The 21,957-nt window shown below is 40.4% G+C and overlaps 2 protein-coding genes across 6 annotated transcripts in view; both read right to left on the bottom strand.

Annotated features, from left to right (window-relative positions):
• Nucleotides 1-759, bottom strand: part of SYNJ1 (synaptojanin 1) — a 94,068-nt gene extending 93,309 nt beyond the window's left edge. For 4 of the 5 annotated variants that reach the window (XM_087418143.1, XM_087418146.1, XM_087418144.1 and 1 more), the window contains exon 1: nt 662-759. In XM_087418143.1, coding sequence (XP_087274269.1) covers nt 662-759 — 98 coding nt within the window. Of the gene's footprint in view, nt 1-548; nt 614-661 lie in introns of those variants that run through there. The other variant, XM_087418145.1, reaches the window with a different exon arrangement.
• A 7,883-nt stretch (nt 760-8,642) lies between these two features.
• PAXBP1 (PAX3 and PAX7 binding protein 1) overlaps nt 8,643-21,957 on the bottom strand; it is a 32,029-nt gene continuing 18,714 nt past the window's right edge. Inside the window, exons 11-18 of the mRNA XM_004429565.3 lie at nt 19,927-20,126; nt 18,703-18,847; nt 17,896-18,017; nt 16,989-17,065; nt 16,272-16,338; nt 12,698-12,844; nt 10,858-11,012; nt 8,643-8,889 (exon numbers count right to left, since the gene is read on the bottom strand). Coding sequence (XP_004429622.1) covers nt 8,772-8,889; nt 10,858-11,012; nt 12,698-12,844; nt 16,272-16,338; nt 16,989-17,065; nt 17,896-18,017; nt 18,703-18,847; nt 19,927-20,126 — 1,031 coding nt within the window. The 3' untranslated portion in view covers nt 8,643-8,771. The remainder of the gene's footprint in view (nt 8,890-10,857; nt 11,013-12,697; nt 12,845-16,271; nt 16,339-16,988; nt 17,066-17,895; nt 18,018-18,702; nt 18,848-19,926; nt 20,127-21,957) is intronic.

The following is a 21,957-nucleotide window of genomic DNA, read 5'->3' as shown; positions in this document are numbered from 1 at the left end:
TTCCTGCTTCGGGATCTGTCACTACGCTGAAAGGGAACCGATTCGGAAACTTCAAGCCGTTCCTTTGCGGGGAAAGGAGGGGTCGGCGGGAGGGAAGGTTAACGAGCCTGGTTCAAAGCTCCTTAGGGGGCGGGAGGAGGAAAGGGCTTAGCCACACGCCAGGTCTCCCGGGTGGCGAAGGGCCAGGGGAGCGGCACCGGTTACCGCCGCCCCCCGCCCAGCCTCGGGCCACCGCTGGCCGCGGGGACCGCAGGCGGGAGCCCGTATATATGAATGGTCACCCGGGAAGAGTCACGACTCGGGACATGGACCCGACCGGGGCTCCTCGGGGGTCCCGGGAAAGCAGCTCCTTCCCGGGGGGAAGGAAGCGCCGAGCAGCCCAGTCCCTCCATTATGCACCAGAAGAGAGGACCTGGCGCCCAAACCGACTGGGTTCCTTTCCCGCAGGAAGGCTGACAGCCGCTGTCACCACAGCCCCCCGCCCGCCGCGGCGCCTCGCATGGCCGGTGGTCCCCTCGCAGCCCCGCCCGCCCTCGGTCGCCCCTCACCGCTCCCGCCTGGGCTGCGGCGGCGGAGACCGCCTCAGGAAGCGCCCGCCCGCGCGCCCGGCTGGCGGTGGGTCTGGCCGCGGCCGCTCCCCGCCCCCCGCCGGCTGGCTCACCTCTTCCGCCGGCTCCTCCTCCTCCTTCTCCCGCAGCCGCCACCGCCACAGGCGCCGGAAGCGTCACTTCCGGTCCAGCAGGCCCATCTCTTCCGCATTGCGCCGCGGCCGGGGGCGGAAGGGCCGCCCTCCGTGGGGGAAGGGGCGGGGCTTCGGGAGGGAGGCCCCGCCCACTCTGGCCGCCTGGGACCCTGCGGCGAGGGGCTGTTCGGCGCCTCCGCGCGCGGTGACCTTCGCCTCGGGCGGCGCGTCCCCCAGGCCGCGGCTGCAGGTCCCACCGCTGGGGATGCCGGGAAAGGGAGGTTCTGCCTCCCTGGCCCCTTCGCGTGGGCTCTTCAGAGCTCACCAACACTCCCCGTGGGCGCCAGGGAGGGACTCTGGGGAAGAGCTCTGGGGGCTGGGTATTGATACGTGCCCAAGATGGGTGTCTGGACCACCCCCTGCCGCCCCCACCGGCCTGATGGGCGAGGGGGAGGGCTCGGGACAGTCGGCACGCGGGGCCGACCCGGCGGCGCCTGGAGAGCTGTCCATGGTGTCTGACCGCGAACACGCCGAGAGGCAGCAGGAAGGAAAACCAGTGCCTGCTTTGGAAAAACTCTGTCTGCTGCCGTTTCTTCTGGAGTGTTCTGGAGCTTTCAGGAGTCCTGTAGAAAAGAGTGCTCAGCTCTGTGTACGGTGGAGAGTGGAAGAGCACAAACCAGAGTCTCAAGACTAAGTCAAAACATGGCGGTACTGAGACCGGGGCAGCTAGGGTGTCACTGACTGGGGAATAGCTTATGCCAGCCGTGGGATTTCATAACTAAAGGCGCCTCGCCCTTTCATCTTATCCGCATTTTCAACGAATCATGCTTCCTGGCTAATATCAGTGTGTCCCACGGACTTCTCATTCTGTTTCCACTTAATAAACCTAACTATGGGAATGAAGTCAAAACTAACAAGGTCAAAAGGAATTGAAAAACGAAGAACCCAGTACTCGGAGAAACTGTTTTCACTTGCCTTTGCAATTTTTTTTCTTACCTCTTCCCCTTCTTGCTTTTATTTTAACAGCAAAAGCAGAATTTAAATTTGGTATACTGCACAAAATCATTTCCCCCTCCAGGCCCTGTCATGTGACTTAATTTAACATTTCTTCTTCCGTTTTAGAGAAGCTGGACCCACCCTGGTTTCAGGATACTAAAGTAGCTATAATTCATTAGAAAAGAAGCCACTTGTTTTGTAGAAGGAGATGTGCAAAGACACTTGGATTTAGTTCTGAGAGCTGGAGAGGATTTCTTTCTCGTTTAGTATTATCTCCTTAGAAAAACTGTTTTGCTTTTTGTGGTGGTTACTGACAGCAGCCTCGGAATTAAACTTATATTAAGATAATCAAATGGATGCTTATTTTTCTTTCCAGAAGAATCCATTTCAATGGGAGATTGTATTTGACAGAGAAAACTAAATGGGAGTGGATGAGAATGGAATTTTTCTTATTGGCTTCTTCAGATATAATGCCTCTATAGCCCTGAATGAATGCCATACACTAGGAAGACATGGATAGTATGGTTCCAGGAGAGATGTTGATGTTATTAAGTACGTTGCTTGGGAGTTGCGTTTTATGACAACTGAGACCCAGAAAAGTTAACTGGTTAAAAATTACTCAGTTTCGGGCCGGCCCTGTGGCGTAGCAGTTAAGTGCGCCTCCTCCGCTGCTGGCGGCCGGGGTTCGGATTCCGGGCACGCACCGATGCACCGCTTGTCAGGCCTTGTGTGCTGGCATCCCATATAAAGTGGAGGAAGATGGGCACGGATGTTAGCCCAGGGCTAGTCTTCCTCAGCAAAAAGAGGAGGATTGGCATGGATGTTAGCTCAGGGCTGATCTTACTCACAAAAAAAAAAAATTAGTTTCAAGTTGAGTTGGGACTTTGAAACCAAACTTGCCCACCCCAAACCTAAGATCCCTTCCACCACATCTGTTTCTGTGTGAGACTACGCTAGGAACCCCTCCTTTCTCAGAGGGAAGTATGGGTGCTGGGCTCTTTCAGAAGCAAGTGTTCTGCCTATTCATGATTTCTTTTGATTTTGGACTAAGGAGATTGAGGTCAAAGTTTCTTTTTTTTTTTTTTTTTAAAGATTTTATTTATTTTATTTTTTCCCCCCAAAGCCCCAGTGGATAGTTGTATGTCGTAGCTGCACATCCTTCTAGTTGCTGCATGCGGGACTCGGCCTCAGGATGAACGGAGAAGTGGCGCCTCAATGCGCACCCGGGATCCGAACCCGGGCCACCAGCATCGCAGCGCGCGCACTTAACCACCAAGCCACAGGGCCGGCCCAAGGTCAAAGTTTCTTGGTTCTGGGTTTGAACTACTGCTTCTTTCTTTACGTTAAACTAGGGGGTAAACAGGACTCTTATTCCTAGAGTTGTCAGGAGAAGGCCACAGCTTTTTCAAATCCTTTCAAAATAGATCATTTTAGTCATAAAATAACCACATAAAATAAACATAAGGGCCATTTGACTACTGTCTTTTTAAAACTGTTATTCCTTCCTTTTCTTGTCCCTCTTTCCTTTTTATACTTCTTTGTTTGTTAGAGCAGTTGAAAATAGCTGCACAAATTTTTACCAAATTTGAAGTGTCTTTGGGTTGGCTGATTTAAAATACAGGTTAAGTGGTATACACAGACTTCTTAGTGAGGTCCTAAGGGCCTACAGAGATGGGCTGAGACTTTCTTGACCCTTGAAAATGAGCAATGAGGTCTGTAGAAGGCTGAAAAATACCACCCCCAAGATATCCACATCCTAATCCCTGGAACATGTGAATGTTAATTTACAGGGAAGACAAGTCTTTCCAGATGTGATTGAGTTAAAGATTTTGAGATTATTTTGGATTATCTGGGTAGGCCCTAAATGCAACCACAAGTGTCCTTATAAGGAGGCAGCAGAGGAAGATTAGATACGCACACACATACAATGTGAAGACAGAGGTACAGACTGGAGCAATGTGGCCAATAGCCAAGGAGTGTCAGCAGCTACCGGAAGCTGGAAGAGGGCAGGAAGGATTCTTCCCTAGAGCTTTGGGAGAGAGCACGACCCTGCCAACACCTTGATTTTGAATTTCTGGCCTCCAGAACTGTGAGAGAATGAATTTCTGTTATTTTAAACTACCCAGTTTGTGGTAATTTGTTACAGCAGCCACAGACAACTGATACAAGGTGTATATGACTTTCCATCAGGAGAGAAACTGAGATCAGCAACAGCCCTAGGCAGATGTTTAGAAATCAGCTTCAACAGCTTCAACGAATTGAACGCAAACACCCTGATTTTTATTTATTTATTTATTTAAATTTTTATTTATTTATTTATTTTTCCCCCAAAGCCCCAGTAGATAGTTGTATGTCATAGCTGCACATCCTTCTAGTTGCTGGATGTGGGACGCGGCCTCAGCATGGCCGGATAAGCGGTGCGTCGGTGCGCGCCCGGGATCCGAACCTGGGCCACCAGCAGCGGAGCGCACGCACTTAACCGCTAAGCCACAGGGCCAGCCCAACACCCTGATTTTTAGATGTTGATTTTTGACCAAATTATTTCTCCTGTGAGCAATTCTATCAGGTTGAAACATACAATTGCCATTTCTATAGGTCAAAAATACTCAGTGACTATGGATGGTCCAATCTAATAGTGTGTCTCCAGCAAACTACAGCTAGGATTTATTAATTTAGAAATGATTAATGGTTATCTGAAACAATGACATAAAAAAAACTATACCATATGTTACAAGACTATGAATTCTGACAGATGTTTACCATCTTTATCTTTTCCTTATAGCCTGGATTTCCTTGTCAAAAATGCTGGAAAATGTTTGGCAAATCTGGGGAATATTAACAGTCTGATCCAGTTATCTTTACCAGCTTATTTTTTGGGTTACACAGGCTAAAGCTGACTTTCATAACAGGATCTGCAGAGATCTATTACTACATAGAAAGGGATGGCTCCTTGTTAAAGAGAAAACAGTGGTTTTGAGAGACAACACAACTCTGGGTTACAAATAGCATTAACTATTTGCTTTAAATACGTTCGTAGTAATCAGTGAAGGATAAGATTTTAAACCGGAAAAATGGAAAATCGGTGAGTAGAAAATGTAGTAAGCTTAAGAGCAGAATCACTTTGAGAATCAAATCAAACAAAAAAATTGAGACTGAAAAATCACTCAGACATGCAATAGGTAAGGAAATTGCCACTAGTCCCAAAAGAGAACTTGTATGTGACAAAAGTAGAGTTTTCATTTGGAACAAGAGAGCAACTCAAGAGAGTTCAAGTGAAGGGGGTTTAATGATACACAAGGATTCCATGGAAATCAAAGGACCAGAGCCATAACAGGGCCCAGCCTCACTGAGATCAGAGCTGCAGGATGTTCACTCTTCAATCTGGCTCTTGGTCCCTAAGCAGCAAGCATCTCTGGAATTTCAGCATCTAAGGTTAAATGTAAAAGATAAGCTTTCATGGTCAAAGTGTTCTTGTAAAGTAGCTTAAAATGGTTTCTACAGGATTTGTCAAACCGTTTATCGTTTACCACGTGTTTTGAATCATCAAGCATGGGCTATAAGGTACATTTTCCTAAAGATCTTTTTAAGTGGACCACAGTATGTATTCTGAAAAATGCTGTGCTAGGCATTCTCGTTGTACAGGATGATTCTAGCCTCTCAGCCTCTGCTGGAGTTAGGGCTGACAGGCTGGAGGAAAGCCAGTACAAATCACTGGGGCCTGGAGGTCCAGAAGCAGACCAGGGGCCAGTCAACATTGCACATCAATACCAATCCCATATAACAATTTTTAGCCTGTCTGCCTTTGCTGGGCAGTCTGAAGCCATTCTCAGCAGCTGTGAATCTAATATCCATAGACAATTTCTGTGCTGGAGGGCAGTCTCCAAAACATTTTGGACGATGACAGCCTCATCGAAGTATAAAGCCTCCCAAACATTCAGATGTGCTTTACTGTTCTCACTACATGTAGAAGTTCTAGTGTTTAATTGTTCTCATTTTCATTTACTTGAAACAACAGACCGAAATGTTCCTTGCCATCATCAGTGAATGGCAACACTCCCTTTAATATGTAGATATGCCCATGTTAGAGATGAGAAGAGTTCTTGTAACCATAAAGAACCACTACAGTGTAGCAACTTACATTTTCATGTTGTATTTTACAGCTCTACATTTGACCACTTTTAGGAGGGCTTCATAATTTCAAGGGAAATAAGCACTTAAAACAAAATTAGGCATTTGTTAAAACTCATTGAACTATTCACACTTAGAGGGTAAACTTCACTATTCATAAATTATACCTCAATAAACCTGGCTTTAAAAAAATTCAGGAGTTCTACATTTTAGTGTATTCTCATGAGGAAGGTACTTGCTGTAAGACTTGTGCAATTTTTGGCCAATTCTGGGTGATGAGGTTATCAATGCAGGCAAGTATGGCTCACATCAACAAAAGCCCTCTGGAAGATGATGTGCAACACCCCTGTTTTCCTCCCTGAGAGATTAGAAAGTTGGTGTGGTGGACGTGAAATCGTGCCTCTCGGATCTCCTACAAGGAGGCCCTGGTTGCACCAGACAGTGCTCCCCAAGAGCTGCTCTCCACCGGTGACTGAGCATGGCAGGGATACAAAGGAAGGCATGCTCTCGGAGACATAGAAGTCTCAGAATCGTGACTTTGGGCTGAGGATTCTGTTAGCCTTGCTGAAACCTTAGAACTGCACTAATGTCTGAGACCTTGTTTAATTCCTTCCCTCTCCTTCACAGAGGTCACATTCGCCTCCTGATGTCTCAGCTCTCAGGCCTCCTCCAGCTCCGTCTCCTTTTCCCCTCATTGTCGTCTCCCCCAATAAATCTCTGGTACATCTAACGCCATCTCAGTGACTGTTCCCCAGGGGACCCGAACTAACACACTGAGGTATTTATCCTCCCGCTCCTTTCTTTGGCTGAGGGCTGCCCCCTGGGACATTAACTGGCGGACATTCCAGCCTGCTGCACAAGCCAAAAGAAAGCCTGCAGGCAGAGCCGCAGGTGCTTGCAGTAGGACATCACAGCATCAACAGGAATACGGGTGGGGGACCAACATCATTTGGTACAATAGCAATCAGTCTTTATGACCGTGGTTTGTATTGCTTCAATAAAGTAACTTTTCTTTTTAAAAACTCCCCTCACCTATTTTGGAGTTAATTCAGAAGACTGCTCCAAAAGAAAAAACTAAAGACAAAACTTCAGCTTTATTAAAACATCACCTTCTGAATTTATCTTTTTTTTTTTTTTTTGCTGAGGAAGATTTGCTCTGAGCTAACAGCTGTTGCCAATCTTCCTCTATTTTATACGTGGGTTGCTGCCACAGCACGGCCGCCAAGTGGTGTAGGTCCGCACCTGAGAACCGAACCCAGGCCACGGAAGCAGAGCATGCTGAATTTAACCACCAGGCCACGGGGCCGGCCCTGAATTTATCTTTTGACAATTCGCTTCATAAGAATGTACTTCAGCTATTCCAGGAATGAAAATCTTCTGGTTGAGATATGATAACCACTTGTTGATGCACAGTTCTATGCTAAATTCACATTATATCAAGGTATGGTATTCAAACCCATTCCTGAAACCAAAACAGCCTGATGGATTTCATAGGATGAGAAGTCTCAGAGTTTACTCCAAGAGTCCTTGAAAGCAGATATTGGAAAAATAATCAGTCTAATGGGTTTGGAAACACAAATTTAAGGCACAAATGATGTGCATGTCATGTATATATATATATACACACGTTTATATGTTTTATTCCATTGAAGTTAAGAATAAGTGTTCTCATTTTAATTCTATTTAGTAGGCCACTAAGGTGTAACAAAAGATTCATCCAGAATGATTATGTAGAGATAAGCAATGTTCCTACAACAAAGATAAAATCGACAGGGCAATTAGAACGCATAGCACTGTTCTAAATATTATTTGACTTGACCCAGGGTACACTTGCTAATAGTCTCACTATATTAGAGTCATCTGAAATGCTCTAACTGAAATTAGTTGCCAGCAAAATACAACAAAGGATATATTTAAAAATTAATTTAATGCTTGGCTAAAGCTTAATTACATATATAATTATCAAACAATAGTCCTTAATTTCCAAAAAGTTCCTCTTTTGAAAATCACAGAATCAGAAAGCATAAACTTTAAAACAAGTTCTCTGAATATTTACAACATGGTATAAACATTATAGAAGACCATGGATATTAAATTGCCTGGGTGTGGCTAATCAGCAAGGCGTATTCTTTATTGCATATAGAACTCACATGTGTGGGATTTTAAATATAATGACAGACTACTAAAATTCAAATGCATGTTTTTGTAAGCTGGTCAGGGAGTAAAATCATGAAGAGACAAGACAGCCCAAAACCATGCAGTTAGGTTGTGGGTCTATTATTTCCAAAAATTAAACTTCTATGTTCTTTTCAAAAACCTACGTTGCATATATCATTTAGAGTTCACATTAAACCCACATGTGACTGTAATGCTGATTCAAGGAAGAAAGTTCATCATTCACCCAATGACTGAGTCCACACTCCATTCTCAATTTTAAGGCAGCACAGCTACGGTGATAGCAACTGCTAACCAAAAGGTGATGAACACTAGTCACTTGCCAGCCCTTTTGTTGCAACAGTGTAGGAATTTCCCTAAGACAATTTGCTACTGAATAATTTTCTGCTGTTAAAAGGCTTACTCTGTAGGAAAAAACACCACAGATTTCCAGTGTGAAAGTAATTCCATGGTGGTATAAATATATATATGCATAATTACACAATTTACACTGCACACATGGTTTAGAGACAACAATTAACTGAGAGGGTTAATTTGAATGACCATATAAAATACTTCTGTAAACAGAGTATGACAGGCAGTAAGGAAAACATTCATGGACTTCCTAGAAATAATCTGAATTCCTTTCATTCTGAAGAAATTGCATGTAAGGACGCAGTACTGAATATTAATAATGTTCTTTGTATTAAAACAAGAATCAGTATTTTACAGTTTAAGAAACTTTACATATATACAAAATTTATACATTGGGAATGGTATTAAAACAAACAGGCTTTCCAGTCTCATAGATCTATTTTCCTTCAATCAAAGACTTAAATTCCTTCACGTTGTGGTCACTGGCAACAGACATAGCATGATCCAGAGCTCGAACACTTGCAAGGAGCTTTACTATCTGTTTTATGTTTTCCCTAAAAGAGAAAAAACGTAGCAGTATTTCATTAATTAGTACAAAAGCCTTGAAGGGAAAATTTATTATTGACTTTACGACCATTTTTGAGGTTTTGCGATCAATTTTCCAAGCATACATTTTTAAAGAAGGGAAATAAAAAGAGACAAGCAAGCTACGGCATGTTAAAAAGTTTTTTTTATCCATATAAAAGAAAACTTGAATATGTTTAAAGGACTAGCCCAGAGACAAAGGGCTCATTTTCAAAAACAAAAACAGTCCAAAGTTTCATTCAGATCAATGATTTTCATTAATAGCTAGTAAGGAAAGAAAGTAATCTATTGCTAAACTACTTCAGAGCCCTGCCTCCTATTCCTTCCCAGAGTCCCCCCTCTTTTAGAAAATACCTGGAACACAAATTACATTTGTGTGTATTCATCACCAATTCATCAAGATCCAGCATCATTTCTACTCCTCCAAAATTCACTAATAAAGCATAATCTGGCTTCCTTCTCACCCCAGCTAGAAGTCAGTCTGCCTTCTTATTAGGTAAACATCAAATTTTAGCATACAAGAATTACCGAGAGGGTTGTTACAACACAGATCACCAGGCCTCACCCCCAGAGCTCTGGAGATCTGGGGTGGGTCTGAGAATTTGCATTTCTAACAAAGCTCCCAAGTGATGCTGATGCTGCTGGTCCAGGAACCACACTTTAAGATTGACCGTTTTAATGTTTAGTTTGAACCCCTTGTGAGAAACAGCACACGTAACATTATTAGTTGTCTCTTCTCCTCTACAAAATTGTAGTAAGCACCTTTTAGGGAAGGATTATTATTTGTAAAACCATGTAACCCACGTGGAACCTACTTTATGTGCACTGCACACAAAAGGTACTTAAATAGCTGCTGAAATTCTTTTCTGTAGAAAAGTAAATACTGTTTGTTGATATTTAACTCCCAAACAAAAACACTGTCAAATATAAATAAATCAAAATTTAAAACATGAATAGGATTTATCTAGTAAAAAACAACACATTGAAAAGAAATAGTAGTGCCAATAAATAACAACCAACACCAAAATGACACACGCTAAGCATGAAATTAAAATATGAACCAAAATCACCTGCCAAAGAATTTTACCACTAAAATCTTTACTATCTACTTTGATTTTAATTTTATCATAAAAGAGCAAATTGTCTCTCAAGAAAATCAGGTTCTTTTTCATGGAAGGGGAATGAGGGAAAAGAAAAAGGTTCTGTTATAGGGGTATGACTAATGGTGTGATCTCAACAGCAACGAAACTCTGACATTAGGAAGAATATATGAAATGAAACTATTAAAAAGAAAATTCTTTCAAAATATACTACTTATTATTATTTAGTTTTTATGCTAGAAACTTATCCCAAAATTACATGAACATTCAAGACAATGTGCACAAAAAGGGATAATGATTCGTTTATTCATTCCTTCCTAGCAACACTTGATAAAAATTATGCATAAGCTGCTCCCCAAAAATCATGAGTGATGACCTTTAGTCCATAATATGGAGACAAAGAAACTCAACATAGAGCACAACTGTCCCCAAATTGGGATATATCCTTCAATATACTTTGGGTTTCAGTGATGTCTTTTCTAGGGTTTACATCTGTATAATGAACCTCCAAAGAGCAAGATCCATGGCATTCTAAGAGCCTGAGATCTTCCCAAATCTTCAAGGGAGGAGACAGAGAAAACAATGAGTCATTCATTCCCCTTAGGGCTGGTCCTTACCAGAAGTTTTAATACTTCCATAAATAACATACTGAAAAAAGATTAAATGAAAATTGCAAAAATGAAAAATGATGCGTATTTTTGGTGGGTTTACCAATACTAAGTCAACATACAGTTTGAATTAAACATGTCTCTACTTAAAAACTTTTTAATAATACTAAATCTGACAACTAACCAAAGACTCTAGATCACCATTCATTAAATAATTATAAATAATTACCTTGCATTTCTTTTTTCCACATCAGAGCATCCAATGCTGTTTCTGTAAATTGTATCTGCTAAGTGTACAAGGTATCGACAGAAGTTTTCTAGCTGAGAAATAGTTCTTTCTCCTTTCAAATTCATGAACCACTGCTTGGGAAAACAATTGATTACCTATGAAGAAGAAAGATGCAAAATAAAATAGTTAAAATAAATGGAAGCGTCTAAAACCTGAGTCTAGATAATGGGTAAAACGTATTTAACTAGAAGACTTGCTATTGAGCTATATATAGCTAATTGCTTTGAAGGGATATTCTTTTAAACCTGACTTCCTACATTAACTATATAAATACACCTGAATTTTTAACTTCAACAGATAGATACTCAAGGCAAAAGATAAATTTCTCCAATATTTAAGTAAATTAGGGACATAAAATTGACAACCAACTGCTTCATTTTCCAGTCTTCCAGGAAGCCCTCAATGAACTGAACTGTCCTTTATCAGCGGCTTTTGATGTAAAAGCACATGCTGTGTAAATATCAAATTACAGCCCCTCTCCACGCTGAACACTTCAGTTAGCAGGCATTCATGCCAGCAGTGGGAGTCGTGTTGGTCCAGAGTGGGGTGAAGAGAGCATCACACCAGAGGGGCAGCCAAAGGCAAGAGCCTAAGCAGGGTGAACAGGCATAGTGGCAGTACAAAACCCAAGGAAGGTGAGGCTGATTCCCACATGGCAGACGGCAGCCTACTAGGGGAGTCAGTCCAGTCCAGGGGTAGAGAAGGCTCCCCACCAAAAAAGCCAGGGATGCTTGGAGAAATGACTGATTTCAGGGCTGGAGCCGAACAAATACAAGATGAGCATGCAACACTGTCTGCCAGAAAGTAAGAAAGTGCTCCCCGCAAATGAGAGGACATGTTAGAAGGTCACAGAAGTCAACTTGAAAGGACTCCTACTAACAAAATCCGGGACCATTCCCGCCAAAGATGCAGAATCTGAATCTAATCCTAAGAGAATATCAGACAGACCCAAATCGAGGGACATTCTACAAAATAACTGGCCTATCATCTTCAAAAGTGTCAAAGTTACAAAGGTCAAGGAAGACTTGAAGAATGCTTCCAGATTAAAGGAGACTAAGAAGACAAGACAATTAAATGCAAAGGATGATCAGGAATTTCTTTTGCAAATGATGGATATTATTGAGATAACTGACAAAACCCGAAGAGGGGTCTAAAGATTAGGTGACAGTAATATATAAATATTAATTTCCTGATGTTGATGGTTATATTGTAATCATGTTTAAAAATATCCAGGTTTATAGGAAACAGACACAAAAGTATTTGAGGGTGGGAGGTATCATGTCAGAGACTTACTCTGACATGGTTCAGGGAAAAAAATTCTACTGTACTTGCAAATTTTCTTTAATTTTGTGATGGTTTAAAAAAATATTTTCAAAAAAGATCAAATTGTATAACATATATAAAGTAGAAAACAAAATAATATTAAATAAAGTTATTTCTTAAATGAGAAAAGACATCATTTCTTTAATAACACTCAAAATAACATTCATCCAACTATTAAAAAATTATTATCCCCAAATTAAAACTTTTATTAATACTTATGAAATACTGGTATAGATAGATGGAAGGATAAACACATGTATAACAGTATGAATTTTTATATAAAAAATGCTAAGGGGGTTTAAAATTACCTGGGAGACAAACTGATTGTCAACATTACACCAAGTTCAATAATCACGGGGGTTTTCATAAAATTCTCAAATCTCTCTTTAAAGAAAGAAAACTTAATTCACTTTAACTTATGTGCTTTTAAAACTACAATACATGTCATTTAACTCACATTTTGGGCTTTCTTGATGCTGTCATCTCCATATTCCGAATTCTGAAAAGCCATGAGAATGTATCTATTTAATAAACCATCTATTGATAACTCCTGAAGAGTTTTATTTGAGAAAATGCCATACCACTGAAGAAAATTCCCTAATAGCTAGAAAGAAGAAAAAAAAATTATTTTTCCCAGTTTTATCGAGATATAATTTACAAATAACATTGTATAAGTTTAATTATAACATTGTATAAGTTTAAAGTATACAACATAATGATTTGATATAAGTATATATTGTGAAATGACTACCACAATAAGTTTAGTTAACATCCCTCACACCTCATAGTTATAATTTTTTCCCCCTTATGATAAAGAAGTTTTAAGATCTATTCTCTTAGCAACTTTCAAATATACACTCCAGTATTGTTAACTGTAGTCACCGTACTGTACATTACATCCCCAGGACTTATTTATCTTAGAACTGGAAGTTTGTACCTTTTGACCCCCCTCACCCAATCCCCCCAGCCCCTACTCCCCACTCTGGCAACCATAAATCTGATCTCTGTTTCTATAAGTTTGGTTTTTTAGAAGGAAAAAAAAATTATTGACAGGCAATGTTAAGCAATTAAATTAAGTACAAAGTAAACTAGTTACATAGTAAAACACCTTACAAAATTCAGTGGACCATGTCTTGCCAAAGTACTAATAAACAGTTTTAAAGGGTCCAAATATTTCCTAGAATGACTGAGGATTTGAGTTTTAAATTTTAATTAATGTATATTTAACAAATTAATTAAAATTAACCAATTAAAATTTAAATAGCCACATGGAGCTAGTGGCTATAGTACTGGACAGTACAGATACAGAACATTTTCCATCGTTAACAGAAAGTACTACTGGGCAAGTGTTGATTCTTAGATAAATGTCTTCCACTCACAATCGTACCTACACTAGTCCAGTGACCACCCAAAAAGATGGAAATTCTTTTTTTGACTACAACACTGCATGCTTACCAGATCTCATGAACCAGGACTGAGCTATGTCACTTGGATCTCGAGCTATTCAAGCTCAATACATATAAAATGGAAGCCCCCAGCCCATCCCACCATACAAATTTCTAAGTTTCCCAGTATTTCTCATTGCAGTAAACGGTAACACTATCCAACTAACTGATCAGGCCCGAGGCCTGGATGTCCTTCTTGACCTCTCCCTCAAGTTGTGTAACCCCACCTCCATCCATTCTGTACATTTCTCTCAGTTCCTGCTGCCACTCCCCCCCAGTCTAGGCTGCCATCATCTCTTTCTGGACCCTGCAGTTACTCAAGTGATTATGAGCATGAGCTCTGGAGTAGTCTTTCTCAAGCAGGGTTCTGTGAGAAAACAAAAAACATACAGAAAATGATTTCAGTGACTCCTTATGTAACGTTCCCAAGAACGGTACACAGCTAGTACCACTCTAGATGCACAGGAAAGAAGAGAATTCATTATACACAACAGAGGCTTTAGGGCATTAAGTATTAATTCTTTCACAGAACCCCAGTTGAGAAGAGCTGCTCAGGAGTCAGACTGGCCTGAGTTCGACTCCCATCTCTATCACTAACAAAGGAAGGACCCTGGGCAGGTCATTCTGTGCCTCACTGTCCCATCAGCAGAATAAGAATAACAGTGTCTAGCTCATAGGGCTGTTGTGAGGATTCAAGAAGATAATCTATATAAAGGGTGTGGCACAGTGCTTGGCACACAGTAAATACATACTAATTCTCATTTTCATTATTGCTATCCTTACCTACTTGGATTCATTATCTCTATACAGCAGCCAGAGTCATCTTAAAAATGGCAATGTGTTCATGTCACTTCCCTGCTGAAAACCCTTCCATGACCCATACATATATGGTCAACTGATTTTTGACAAAGGTACAAAAGCGATTCAATAAAGAAAGGATAGGGCCGGCCCCGTGGCTTAGCGGTTAAGTGCGCACGCTCCACTGCTGGCGGCCCGGGTTCGGATCCCGGGCGCGCACCGACGCACCGCTTCTCCGGCCATGCTGAGGCCGTGTCCCACATACAGCAACTAGAAGGATGTGCAGCTATGACATACAACTATCTACTGGGGCTTTAAGGGGAAAAAAATAAATAAATAAAATCTTTAAAAAAAATAAAGGATAGTCTTTTCAACAAACAGTGCTGGAACAAATGAACTTCAATCCAGGCCTCATGCCCTATGTAAAAATTAACTCAAAATTGATCACAGACTTAAACAGATACTTCACCAAAGAACATATACAAATGGCAAATAAGCACATGAAAACATGCTCAACATCATCAGTCATTAGGGAAATCCAACTTAAAACCATACCAAGATACTACTATACACCTAGCAGAATGGTTTAAAAACAAACAAACAAAAAACTGACAATACCAAGTGTAGTGTGTGGTGAAAATGAGGACTAACTGAATAACTAGAACACTAATGTATCGTTGGTTTGGAAAACAGCTATACCTAGGTAATTATCAAAGTGAAATGAAAACTTATATACCCAGAAAAACCTGCAAGCAAACACTGATGGCAGGTTTATTCATAATTACTCCAAACTGGAAAACAATCCAATGTCTCTCCACTGGGGAATGAATACAAAAGCAAAACAAAACAAAAACCTGTGGTATACCACCCACCATACAATGGAACACTACTTAGCAATAAAAAGGAATGCACTACCGATAACACAACACTGATAAATCGCAAATGCATTATGTTAAGTGAGTGAAGCCAGACTCAAAAGCTAGCTCATACATAATTCCATTCCTAAGACATTCTTACAAAGAAAACCACAGGACAATAAAAAGGATGGCCAGGGTGTAGGGTTGGGCTTGACTACAAAGGGGCTTGGGGAATTTTGGGAGATGACGAAGTGTTACACATCTTGATTTGGGTAGTGATTACATGTCTACATGTAAATTACAGCTCTTGTATCACCTGGACTGCTTATCTCTTCCCTAACTCTAGCCATCCTGGACTTTTCTCAGTTCTTCTAATGTACCCTGCTCTCCCTCATGTCAGAGCCAACTCCTATTTGTTTTTCTGGTCTAATAACCTAAATGTCACCTTCTCAGGGGGGCAGGGGACCTTCTGTGACTCACCAGTCAAGGTCTCTGTGCCCCTTGTCATATGCTCCCATACTACCTTGATTTTCTCCTTTCATAATTCATCACACCTGAGATTACTTGTTCGCTCTGTCAACTGTGCTGAATCATAAGCTCCATGAAGTCTCCACTTCTATCTTCTTCAGTGCTATATCCCCCAACCTAGAAGAGTACCTGGTACTCTTTATTTGCTGAATAAATTTACTGTGGTGTTCAAGGCATTTTCTCGGCTAGCTTGGACCTTACTTTAGAACTCAGAATTCACTTTCTCCTGTGGAAACACCAAACCTGAATAAACTTTTGGAATAAAATTAGTTTGTAAAATGGAGACTTTGTATATAGACACAGCCTATGGAGTTACTTAATCAAATATTTAAAAACTTTTCAAAATATAATCTATGAAGTAAAACAAACGCTGAAGTCTTTTAGATAGCCTATAGACACGTACCTTAACTGAAGACCAAAACTGTCGTTGAAAAAACAAATAAGGCCCAGAGTTTTTATTTTCCAAGACACTAAGAAAAAAAGAGAAATACACCATGATAAAATGTTTTATAGGTAAGTGCCATCTGATTCCTAAAATAAAAGATTTCTACAAGGAAAATAGATAAACAAAAGAATTAAGTAATTTTTCAAAATTTCAAACGATTATACTCTGGAAGATAGTTAAGTTTAAAAGGTAATGGAGGGGCTGGCCCCGTGACGTAGTGGTTAAGTTCTCGCACTCTGCTTCAGCGGCCTGGGGTTCACAGGTTCAGATCCCGGGCACAGATCTACGCACAGTAAAGCCATGCTGTGGCAGGCGTCCCACACATAAAGTAGAGGAAGATGGGCACAGATGTAAGCCCAGGGCCAATCTTCCTCAGCAAAAAGAGGATTCGCAATGGATGTTAGCTCAGAGCCAGTCTTCCTCATCAAAAAAAAAAAAAAAAAAGTAATTGAAATTTATCCTGAGATACTAAGGGAGAACAAAGAGCATTACTTGCTTTATTCTGCTTAAGGGAACAATTTCCCCCACTGAGCTAGTCTCTTTGGGCTACGGGTTTACACTACGTAGGTGAAGTTTATATTTCAAGCTACCTTTAATTTTTCCAGAATTTCAGAAGCCTTCTCTGGAAGATAATGGAGAATATTACCATCTTTAATGTTCCTAAGAGTTACTTACTTTTTGGGGTATAAGGGCATGAATACATCGTCATCTAAAGTTCTCCTCATTCTCAGCAGCAGTGCTTTTAGGTACACCTGAAGAACGAAACACAGATCACGTGTTTTGATAAGGCTTATAATAAAAGTAAAATTTTAAGACATAAAAATAAGCTATATTCCAAATCATATAATTAATAGAGTACTCAGTTGTGAGTGGAACTGTCTTCTCAAATTTTTTACTTTCCTCAGTGAAGGCCCTGAGGTCTTTAATACTTACTACTCTTAGTTTACCCCTCATCAATTACCACGCAATAAAGCCATCTGGAAATCTTTCAACCCTTTAATCTACTATATAAAGATTTAAGATCAGACACATAATCTGATTTTTCTCGAAATGCAATCAGTGAAAACATAACAGTGATAAAGAGCACCTTCTCCAGTGTCTAAACAGCTCATAAGAATGCCCCTGAGGGACAGCAGTAATTTTAAGTTTAGAAACTAGTTATAAAATAAAGCTTAGTTGTTTTATATGCTATTCAAATGTTTTAGCATTTAAATCATTGTTACCCATGCTAGTAGTTTTACATTTTTCTTTTTCCTAAAAAATATAGTTCTTAAAGGGATGTTTGATTAGTCTGCCTGGGAGTGGGGGTGGGGTGGTGAGAAGGATGAGAGAACAGTACAAATGAGAGGCTATCTAGATGAATAATATTATCCTTCCATATAGATATTTCAAAACTGAAAACTATTATCTCACATTTGTATATTTCAGGCTACAAAGGATTGGATGACCCAAGTGGGAGAATCAGATTTTCTGGTTGGCTTAGAAGATAACCACTCATTTTCTCAACTCTCGCTGATTTTCAAAAGGAGAGGGTAAAAAACCCCCCAAAACACAAAACTTTCATAGATAATTATTAAATTACCTGTGTATTTTTGTTTTCTGCATTCACTACTGAAGGATACCCATTTATTAATTTTAGTGTAATTCCAACCATTCTTGAAGTCTGTGTTGTAGAAAAAGGGTCCCACATATTTTCAGCTATCACTATTAAGAAAAAAGTAGGATGTGTTGAGATACAGAAGTAAATTGCGGCTCACTTAAATCTGATGTCAAGCAGTCCTCAACTTATAAATGCCAATCCTGATTTATTCTTTCTGTCTCTCTGGAGTATGACCTTCAGTCTCCTCTGTTCTATTAACTGCGGGAATGTTGGGGATTAGGCAAATGTGGAGAGGGGATAAAGTCCTCTTATTTTCTGCCATGCGGTGAAAATAAAGATTGAGGAGAAAAGGATCTCCAAATCCTAGGAGATGTTCTCCAAGCATTAAGAATTTCTAACTAAACTGGAAACTTATTTTTAATATTTTAAATAGGTTCTTGTATCAATGTTTCCTAATCTTTTGTGAGAAACTGATGAAAGTAATGAAATTGCTCCCCAGAAAAACACATACCCCCCCAACTATGTATTCAGTTTTGTTTCAGGCAGTCTTTAAGAGTCTCTAAAATTCGCCTATGGATCAATTATTGCCCCCAAGTACAGGCCCACCCCAAGGTAGTCTTCAAGTCCCCAGTTAAGAGACGTCTACCTTTTAGCCATCTCTGGGCCTGGCGGTAACTTCATCATTTATAATGCAATTTCTATGAGGAAATATGCGCTAATTAAAAGAAATTCTTAAAAACAGATTTGAGAAACCCAATGTGTTTGAATATTCAGTTCAGAAATCTCTACCTGTTAGCTTAGGAAGAATCACCTTTTCCACAATGGTAGGTAAGAGTGCAACATCGACATCATCTTTTTCTTGCTCTCGTTCTTCACAACCATAAAACAGCAAAGATTCAAACCACAGCATATTCTCAAAGTCACGACATTTTGCCTAGAAAATATTAAAAAGGTTATCCAAACATTCAAATAGTAGCTATTTCTGCTTCTAGCCATGATAAGAGTAACAGGAACCGGGTTTAGCCTTCAGCCATAAACAACTATAAACTGGACAACACATGTGAAACATCTACTTTCAGACAATGGACCACAGGCAGTACAGGACCACGAGGGGATCAAATGAGGGGAGCCCCCGTCCAGGAAAGCAGAGCAGATGTGGGATCGCAAGCAGAGCGGTCTTGCTGAATCAAGGAGACAGAAATTGGAGTTCAGGCAGGCTGAGACAGCTGGAAGCTGTGGGCAGAGGAGGGAGCTACAAAGAAAAAGAACTCCCAAATGCACACAAATCCCCTTGAGCCTCCGCTGTATACTAACACACACATGCAGAGGGTGAAACTCCACAGGGTCTGGCAGAAGTAACCGGGAGCTGTGAGCTGAATGGTTCCCAGAGCTCACATTTTTTTCAGTTGTCTCAGCTCTCTTTTCCTTAAAGTTTACATACTCAACCCAGCCAATCTCATTCACGCCCACAGCTCCATCCATACGTTGGTAACTTCCTAAACCATATCTTAAATGTGACCACTAGATGGATATAGACAATTCTAGTCTCCTCCCTTGTGTACCAGGCCAACAGTTCTTACTGATTCCACTTCCTAACTTATCAGTTTGTTTCATCTCGAGATTTCCATCACCACGGACTTAGTTCAGGCCCTCATTTCACACGTGCCTCACCGAGCTTTCACATGAGGTTCTAAGTTTTTCTGGGATCAAAGGACCAAGTTCTTATTATTCAGTCATGTTCATATCCCAGTGTCACTACAAATAATCTTAGTTAACTGAGAAAGGTGCATTATATATAAATTGAAAAGCAATAGACAGCTCTCTTGAGAAGGGATGGAGCATATAAAAGGAAAGCTCATAAGATTATACCCAGCTACAATCTGTATCAATTATAGCCCCGTGCCCTATCTCCCCTGAAAAATATTTTGCTTAAGCTTCTATCTCTACCCTTGAGGATACAATTACCCAGGCTTTATGTCATATTGCTTTCTAACAGTGACAGAAGCCACCCACCTCAAGAGGAGTCCAAGTGAGAAGCTGCAGCCTTATGAGGGGGTTGAACAACTTTGGCAAACAAAGGCCGATGTAAGCATCCTTGTAGGACATGTAATATTTTGAACGCCACGCTTCAAACTGCGATTTAATACAGTCGATTGAATAGAAACTCTCAAGGACATCTTCAAAAACCTTGCTGGACTCTTTTGAAATGCGATCTAAAAAAACAATGACAAAAAAACCCCACAGAGAACAATAATTTAGTAGGCAGTAGAGAAAACAGTTCAATTTTTCAGCATTTTCTTTGTAGCTTGAGTATCAATAAGATAGGCTCACTAACAAAGGAATAATTGTTAATTGCAATTTAAAAGAAAGGATCAACAGAGATCAGTTTTGGTTTCAAATGAATGTTATGGAAACCCAAGTGCAGGCAGTCTTGGTTTCACATGGTTCCAATAGGCACCATTTTCTGTTATCATAGTTCAGTTAAATAACACCTGTCCCCCGACAACTCGGATCAAATTTCAGTTACCATGGTATATTAACTGTGAGTAATTGCTGCTAGCTCTTCAGTCCACAAATCACTGTGTAAATAACAGACGTGCATCTTGATCAGTGACCAATCACATCGCTTCTTTCAAAGTCTATTGGTGACCGCAGTAACTGACATAGATAAGCACCAGCAATGGATGCTAGGATCTTTAAGTGAAAGGTTATTTGATGCCACATATGATTTGGGAAAGAGGATCTATAATGGAGAGACCTAATCGTGACAACTTACTTGTCAAGATTAATCTTAACATCGCTAATAGTGGGACAAGCTAACATTTGTTATGTGATATGCAATACGAAAACGCATCTTATATAAGTATTCTTGCCAAAAAAAAGTTTAACCTGAATCTAATCAAGGCTTCAGATCTAAATTCCAGTTTACAACAAATAGTGAATGGAAGAACAAGTTAATACCACAAAGAAACAGACAAATCCAGAATGTAGAATGTTCTGCAAGACAAGTGGAGTGGTCTCTTTAAAAAGTGAACTTCTTAAACTAATAAATAATAGGGATGTGTATATGTATAAGGTACTTGTGAATTCATTAATTCTAGATAAAAAGATGTAACAACCAAATGCAGGGCAGGAACCTCGTGTGGATCCTGGTTTAGAAAAAAAGAATAACCCACAAAAACAGTAAAAAAAAGTTTCTTGGGGGTTGCTACTGAGGAAAATTGAATACAGACATGGTATTAAGAAATTTTAGTTAATTTTCTTGGGTGTGATAACGGTATCGTGATTAGGTAGAAAAATACCCTTGTTTTTAGGAGACACACGCTCAAGTTTTTAGAGGGAAGTGCCATGATGTCTATAAGTTACTTTCAAATGGTTCAGCAACACAGACACATATCCATATATACAGTGAAGGCAAACTCGCATAAATGATGGTAGAATTGTTGAATTTGGGTGACAAATATATGAGTGATCACTGCGCTGTTTTTTCAAATTTTCTGTATGTTTAGAAATGTTCACTCTAAAAAGTGGGAGAAAAATAAGCTTCTCCAACTAAGTTCCAAACGGCTTGCAGCCCAATATAATTCCAAATAATTACAGCCAATGGTGGGAATTGAAGAATTTTATTTGAGGATCCTTCTGGAAATGCCTGGCCCAAAACAGTACCAACTATTTCTCTTGGTTGAAATTAGTCAAGACTCCCAAAACCAGGAATTTCCTTCAGGGCCGAGCGCCCTATTGCCAAGCTTTACCTTTCCAGACCAGACAGGCTGCAGGAGCCCCAGGAGATAGTTGTGTCATAGGTGCACATCCTTCTAGTTGCTGTATGTGGGATTCGGCCTCAGCATGGCCGGAGAAGTGGTGCCTTGGTGTGCGCCCGGGATCCAAACCCGGGCCCCCAGTAGCAGAGCGCACATACTTAACGGCTAAGCCACGGGGCCGGCCCCAAAATTCTACAACTCTTAAGAGTACTATCATTATTTTACTAAATAAACCCTATGACAAGGTTTTACCACTATTTTTAAGAACTATCAAGACATTCAG

Source organism: Ceratotherium simum, chromosome 27, assembly GCF_057802395.1.
Source record: "Ceratotherium simum simum isolate JZ-2026a chromosome 27, ASM5780239v1, whole genome shotgun sequence".
Taxonomy (NCBI): domain Eukaryota; kingdom Metazoa; phylum Chordata; class Mammalia; order Perissodactyla; family Rhinocerotidae; genus Ceratotherium; species Ceratotherium simum.
This window is presented reverse-complemented; position numbering and strand designations above follow the sequence as displayed.